This window comes from Egretta garzetta, unplaced genomic scaffold (genome assembly GCF_000687185.1).
Source record: "Egretta garzetta isolate BGI_Z169 unplaced genomic scaffold, ASM68718v1 scaffold108, whole genome shotgun sequence".
Taxonomy (NCBI): Eukaryota; Metazoa; Chordata; class Aves; order Pelecaniformes; family Ardeidae; genus Egretta; species Egretta garzetta.
The window spans coordinates 419,575-426,903 of NW_009260614.1; the positions used below are offsets into that span (position 1 = coordinate 419,575).

General features: G+C 55.7%; 1 protein-coding gene across 1 annotated transcript in view; it reads left to right on the plus strand.

Moving 5' to 3' along the window:
* Positions 1-6,739, plus strand: part of EPHA8 (EPH receptor A8) — a 61,197-nt gene extending 54,458 nt beyond the window's left edge. Inside the window, exons 12-17 of the mRNA XM_035900575.1 lie at positions 217-278; positions 668-877; positions 3,223-3,372; positions 4,542-4,732; positions 5,579-5,734; positions 6,625-6,739. Of these exons, the coding sequence (XP_035756468.1) occupies positions 217-278; positions 668-877; positions 3,223-3,372; positions 4,542-4,732; positions 5,579-5,734; positions 6,625-6,739 (884 nt within the window). The remainder of the gene's footprint in view (positions 1-216; positions 279-667; positions 878-3,222; positions 3,373-4,541; positions 4,733-5,578; positions 5,735-6,624) is intronic.
* Positions 6,740-7,329: the final 590 nt, after the last annotated feature.

Sequence of the window (7,329 nt, forward strand, 5' to 3'; positions counted from 1 at the left end):
CACTTCAATAGCACCTGGAGGGAGGGGTAAGTGTCGGGGTTATTGCCACATCCCCACCATTGTGCCCGTCCTGTGCGGTCTGGGGGTGAAACCACTCTGCAGGGCTGCAGGAGATCCACTGGCCTGGATTCATGTCTCTCCCAGTAACAGTCTGGCACTGGGCTTCCCAGAGGAAGGTGACTTCTCTGCTAACTTGACCTCCCTTGTCTTCTGCAGGCAAATTGGTAATGATCGTTACTGAATACATGGAGAATGGCTCGCTAGACACCTTCCTCCGGGTAAGGAGCTCTCTTGCTCATTCATTGCACATCCCCCTGGGCTGAATGGCTGGAGAAGAGGCCGGTTCCTGCTCCTCAGCCTCACAGCCATGGTGACCCCTGCACGGGAGCAGTGTGCTATGGGCTGTCCCCTCTCCAGCAGGCACCAGCTCCAGGGCATCGCGGCCAGCTCCCTGGAGCAGCACTGCAAAGGCAGGGGCACCTCCCTGAGCAGCGAATCAGAGGCACTGGGTGGGCAGGAGGTGGCTGGGGGGACAAGGGAGAGGCACTGGGGATAGAGGAGGTGCTAAGCCAAAGATGAGAGGTACTAGGGAGTTAGTTTAATGAGATCAGCATCAGTAGGATGCTGGTGAAAACCACGGATGAACTCTGGGTTATTTCCTCTCCAGAAACATGACGGGCAGTTCACCATCATCCAGCTGGTGGGCATGTTGCGTGGCATCGGAGCGGGCATGAGGTACCTATCCGACCTGGGCTATGTGCACCGGGACCTGGCTGCCCGCAACATCCTGGTGAACAGCAACCTGGTCTGCAAAGTGTCCGACTTTGGCCTCTCCCGAATCCTGGAAGATGACCCCGATGCTGCATACACCACCACGGTGCGTGGCTCCTAGCACTGCAGTCTCATTGATCCTTACTGTCGGTGATTGCCCCAGGCCTCTGACAGATGGAAAAGTTTGATGCGGTCAAGTCAAGATAGGCAGGTCAGGAATGGAGATGGTCACCTCACTGCTGATATCTGGGCCAAGAGTATGAATGTAAAGAGCTTCCGAGCCTTAAGGCGTTGTCCTTCATGCAGGGACATCCCAGAATGAGGTGTGCAGTGAACAAAGAGAAGCTGGGGTAGCAGGGAGCTCATCAAACCTCCCCATGGCCACTCACTGCACAGGGACACCCCCATGTCCCCACTGGAGTCCTTCCTTGGGCTGTGTAGCTCCATCCACTCCTTCAGTTGCCCCAGAGCCATCGGCCGGTAGGTGGGTGTTATGGGACACTTCAGCAGCATGGCCTCGCGCTCGTTTTTCCATGTGACTCTGCCTCATTCAGGGTGTGGAAAGGGTGGGAATTGTCTTTGCAACCTGGATGATTTTGTTTCAGTGTAGGACGCTTTTGCCTAGAGCTTGACATGCTCCACTGGAGGTCATCAGAGGTGAAACGGAATACACTGAGGGAATATGCTCTCTTTCCTCTTCTCTGGACATGAAAGGAATAGTATGCTCCCCACGCACAGCTCTGGCTGGGAAAATGTGGTGGATAGACAGTTCCTGATGGAGGCCAGTTTAGAGCTGCAGCTGAGGAGTCTGAGCATTATTTTTTAGAAGGAGCAAGATTAGAGAAGCAGAAAGAGCTTCAGGTTGCTTTGGGACAGCTGATGGCAATGCAGAGCAGGGCCCAGAGCTGTTGCAGCTCTGAGGATGAGTGCACAGTGGTCCAGCCTGGAGAACATGGCCTTCGTGCTCTTGGCTTGGCCTCAGCCAAGTGGAGAAGAAAACCAGAATGCATCCTCTGTGTGTGTCTTTGCGTTCAGCTGCATCCTTTGGGATCTCAGGAAATAACTCGATATTCCAGGTCCCTTAATTTTGGGGAAGGTTCCTGCTGCTTGGTTCAACTACAGCATCTTCTGCAGCTAGGCTCTGGGACTCTCGGAGGAAGGGTAAGAAGGGGCCCAAGGTCACCTAGGGCTTCCTGATGTCAGAGCAGACCATCTCCCTGTCCGTGGCCTACAGATGCACACATAGTCTGGCCTTCCTCCTGTCAAGCCAGCCTCTGAACTTTCCCCCAGTGCTTTTAATCTTTGTGAACAAGTTTGCAGAGCCAGTATGTCCGTAACCACACTGAGTCAGGAGGGTGACTGCAGTGACCAGAGCTCGTGCATCGACCTACCTGCTGACCCTTCCCAATCCTGCCCGGTTTCTATCAATACTGTCTCATCTCCCCAGTATGAATGCAAGCAGGGAGGTCACTAGGGGATGGAGCAGCCACCATGAATGTCACAAGCAGAGGCATCTTGGCACAGCGAAAACCACCAGAGCTGGTTGCTCCAGAGGAAGACTAGGCACGTATTCTGGATAGAGCTGAACCACAAGGATGCAGTGACAGGAGCAGGAGCACAAGGTCTCTGGTGAGGTCTCAGTCAGGGTGTCCTGAAAATGAGGATGCTTTCTTGTTCAGAAACTTGTGATAAGATAGTGTCCCGTGTTCCTCCTCTGTTGTCCTGGACCTGCTCGGGAGGTTGTTTCCCCAAAGGGACTGTCCCAAAGGACCCATCATTCATCTTCAGTCCCCATCAAGGAGTGCACCAGAGCAGGCAGGACTCAGTTGGGTGGAGGCAAATCTCCCTAGACGGGGATACCTGAAAGGTGTCCACAGGCTCATCGTGCCTGCCCCAGCTGCCCACTCAATGTTCCCTGATCCACAGCTTTCCTCTTCAGATGGCTGACATCCACATTTCCAGCTTAAATGTGTTCTTAGCCCATATATTGCTGATTTTTTGTCAGCATGGCCCTTTAATTCAACAAGTCCTTCTCATCAGCGCTTGTCTGCCAAAGCAGTAATGGGGGGAAGCACATGCCATCGCTCTCCTTGTCTGCTTGGGTCAGGCTCCCTGCCTGTGCCCAGGGTCAGCTCCATGCTTTTGTGCACTGGTAGCCCTTGGCTCCACTTCATCACTTTGAATTCCTCTCTCTTGAACATGGAGGGCCTGAACCGTGCATGAAGAAGACCTTGTGAAACAGCACAGCTTTCTCCTTGCTCTGCTGGAAATACTTTGAAGTCATCCTTCAGGTACACCTCTAGGCTTATCTTGTGCAGATTGCCTCCTCAGGCCTTTCCAGAAGATGCCATCCCAGCATATCGCTTGTCTGATCTGCTGTCCCAGCTGCAGAGAGGTAGGGATGCCTGAGCCCTGCATGCTCTGAGCCTCCACTGTTGCTCATTTTTTCAGGGGGGGAAGATCCCTATTCGTTGGACGGCTCCGGAGGCCATCGCATACCGCAAGTTCTCCTCGGCCAGCGATGTGTGGAGCTATGGCATCGTCATGTGGGAGGTGCTGGCCTACGGCGAGCGCCCGTACTGGAACATGACCAACCGGGATGTGAGTGGACGCGGGGCAGCGTGGCGGCAAGCCTGCCCCCACCTCAGCCAGCCTAGCAGTGGGGTCTGGGGAAAAGGGACCCAAAGAGCAGCCCTTGCCTCTCCTCATATCCATGCAGGGCTGTGCACGGTCTGTCTTGGCAGGGACATCAGTGGGTTGCCCACCATTGCACCGCACAGCCTCTCCCCTTGCAGCACCCCGGCTCCTGGCTGTACCTGGCTCTGTGCACCATGGGTCTCCCTGTCCCTGTCTGCTGCTCTGTGCAAGCCTTTCTGTTGGCTGGAGAGCTTTGGCACATGTTGTGCCAGCCTTCCCACTCCCTGGAAGGGGTCAGGGCTTCCCCAGGATCAGTGCAGCCCCACCGCATTAGCCTGCCCGTCTCTCCTGCACCCAGTGCTGGGGGTCCATCCCCTCCACTGCCCACGGGAGGCTGCTGAGAGCCCCAGGCTGCACCTCCCGGCAGTGGCTTTGGGCTTGTCAGAGTTATGTGGAGCCACCCTTCCCTCAAGAGTAGCATAAAAACTGTAGGAAAATGTAGGTTACATTCCTGACTACAACCTGGGAGCAAAATTTCCAGGAGGTGGCAATAAAATGAATATTTTGACTCCACAGAACCACAGGACTCCCTTTTTTTTACCTACAGGCACTATAAACCAATTTGCCTTCTCCCTGGTCTGGGTGTCCTGAGAGTCCTGTCTCTCCTTAGTGTTTTTATTATTTTAGAAAGAAGCTTTGGTGACAACAGGGCATGGACGCAGTGGCTCACACTACCCTCTCCGCACAGTTCCTCCAAGCAGGGTTTCCTCCAGCCTTGCAAGCCCTGGGTGCAGAACAAGTGAATGTGAGCTCAGCTCTCGTGTCTTCTCTGCTGGAGGGAAGCTGCAATAGTTCAGGCCTCTTGGACCACTTAATAAATCTGCTGCCATAGCAGTAGTGATTTCTTGTACGTGTTTGGTGCCCAGCCTTCCTCCAGCTCTCCACAGAGGCCGCTCACAGCTCGCTGGCATTGCACTTGTCATTTCGCATGAGTCCTGTGTACACCTGCCCTGCTTCCCCGACTGATGGCCCCAGCAGCTCATGCACCAGGGATGGTCCCTGGCTGCTGCTGTCCGGGGTGCTGGGAGTCGGGTTGGGGTGCAGCTCCACTCCAGCATGTGGCTTCTTTCCAGGTCATTAACTCGGTGGAGGAAGGCTACCGCCTGCCTGCCCCCATGGGCTGCCCCACAGCCCTGCACCAGCTCATGCTGGATTGCTGGCAGAAGGACCGCGGCGAGAGGCCACGCTTTGCCCAGATTGTCGGCATCCTGGACAAGCTGATCCGCAACCCTGACAACTTGAAGTGCACAGCCACCGTGAACCGGTAAGGACTCCTGGATCCACCGTGCTGAGCAAGGATTGACTGCTGATGCTGGGCATGTGGGTTGCAGCAGACATGGGGTATTTCTGTCCAGATTTAGCAGCAGTGGCTTCCCCTGTGGCCATGGACGCGCATAGGGCCCATGGGCACAGGTTATGGTGGGCAATGGGAAGCATCCTGCACTTCACTGAATCATAGAATCATAGAATCCCAGGTTGGAAGGACCTCAAGGATCATCTGGTCCAACCTTTCTGGGCAAGAGCTCAGTCTAGACAACATGGCCCAGCACCCTGTCCAGCTGCATCTTAAAAGTGTCCACTGTGGTGGAGTCAACCCCTCCCCTGGGGAGGTTATTCCAATGGGTGACTGTTCTCATGGTGAAAAATTTCCCTCTCCTGCCTGGTTGGAATCTCCCCAAGAGCAACTTGTGTCCATTCCCCCTTGTTCTTTCCATGTGACTCCTTGTGAAAAGGGAGTCTCCACCTTCCCTGTAGCTCCCCCTGTGATACTGGTATGTGGTGATGGGATCCCCTCTGAGCCTCCTTTGCTCTAGGCTGAACAAACCCAGTTCTCTCAGACTGTCCTCATATGGCAGGCTTCCCAGGCCTTGGATCATCTTCATGGCCCTTCTCTTCACTGCCTTGCTCCCACCATGGCATCCCCATGCCAGGGTCTGGTCAAGCACATGCAGCAGTACCCACACAGCGGCATGCCTGCCTTCACCAGCCTGCGAGGGCTTTGTCTGTCTTGCCCTCATCTGCAGGGTCACAAGCTCTTTGAGGCGGACCTTACAGCCTGGACATCTAGGACCAACACCTCCTGGTCTAACCCCTTCTGTCCTGCTCCCAGGTTCACCCAAACACCCTTCGAGAGGGGTCTCCTCGACCTGGCCAGCTGTCTGACAGTGGAGGACTGGCTGGACTCCATCCGCCTGGGCCACTACCGGGACAACTTTGCCATGGCAGGGTACTCCTCCCTGGGCATGGTGATGCGCATGAACATCGAGTGAGTACCAGAGGACAAACAGCACCGGTGGGGTTGCCCTGCACCACCCCACTAGTCCCAAGCAGAGGCCATCCTGCCTTGGCTTGCTTAACCTCAACCCCTGAGCCAGCCACACATCCCTGAGGAAACAGAGCTTGGCCCGTACCAGGTTCATGTGGAGACCTGGGATGATGCCCAAGTCTGTGCTGACCTTCGAGAGGAGATGTGGGAGTCATAGTGAGAGGGTGTGAGTACTGAGTCACCTCTGGTGCTCTCCAATGTCACCACAGGGTCACAGATGATTTGGGTTGTCAGGGGCTTGAGGAGGTCATCTAATCCAACCTCCTGTTCAAAGGATGTCACAGCCTTGGTCAAGGTGGGGCAGGTGGAGAAGGAGCCTGTGAAAGGGAAGATGGAGAGACACAGGCAGAGGTCTGTCATGTGCATTGGTCGGGGGCTGTACTGGGGTCTTTGCTGTGGGATTGAGCTGATACCAGTCCTTGTTTCTCATGCGCATCAGGGAAGCTTTTGAGTGGGGAAGGCTCATCATCCATCCGTCTTTCTGACTGGGTTATCTGAGAGCATCCCACTAAAACTGAATCCAATTTCAGAGCATTGACCTTGCCACCTGCTAGCCTGCCAAGAGTGATCCCCCTCCCGCTCCTGCTACTCCCCAGGGCTGTCACAGTCCTATCAGGAGGATGTGCCCAAGGGAATGGCAGCCTCTCCTTCCCTGGAGGATGTCCCTGGACCCTCAGCAGCAGCCTTGTGCTGATGGGCAAGTGGAGAGGAGCCCGGCACAGGCCCCTGGGCTGGTCCCTGGGGTGTGCACGTGGGGAGGAGCAGTGTCTCTCTGGGGCCTGGCACAGGTCCAGCCCACTGGGGTGTCTTACAGTGTTCTTGTTCTCCAGGGATGTTCGGAGTCTGGGCATCACCATGATGGGCCACCAGAAGAAGATCTTGAGCAGCATCCAGGCCATGCGGTCCCAGCTGCTGAACACAAATGGCCCCAGAAGGCATCTCTGATTGCCAGCTTTGCAGACCCGCATCGGGCATTCCTTAAAACTTAACCTGGCAAAAGAGCAGCAGGGTGGTGAGCAGGAAAAGGGGCACCAGACCAGGATCTGGAGCCCCGCCAGCATCTTTGATTTCAGTATCAGTGGAAACGTGGCTTTCCAGATGCCTCGATGGTCCTGCTGCCTCCTTCCCCCATCTGAAGGGAGGAGCAGCCTTGCAGGCAGGCTAGGACATGCCATGCCTTTCTCTCCATCCCCTACCATGTCCCCGTGGGACTGGGGGTCCCCACACCACTATGCAGGACAAGTGGTGACCCCTTCACACAGCGGGATGGCCCCAGCTCACCTGCAGATGGAGGGATACCAGAGCAGCGGCAATACCAGGACCAGGAGCTCTGAACCGAGGATGGCCCCACAGGCTGCCACACAGGAGAGACAACCTGGCGCCCAGTACCTCCCAGTTCCAGTGTACTCCAGCCTGTACCTTCTGAACTGCACCAGCCTGCAGGTGACTTCATGGACCACCTCCACCAGGCAGGGGACAGAATACAAGCTGGAAGAATGGCTGGGTCTGCATGCAGAGGAGAGGTGGCCAGGGTC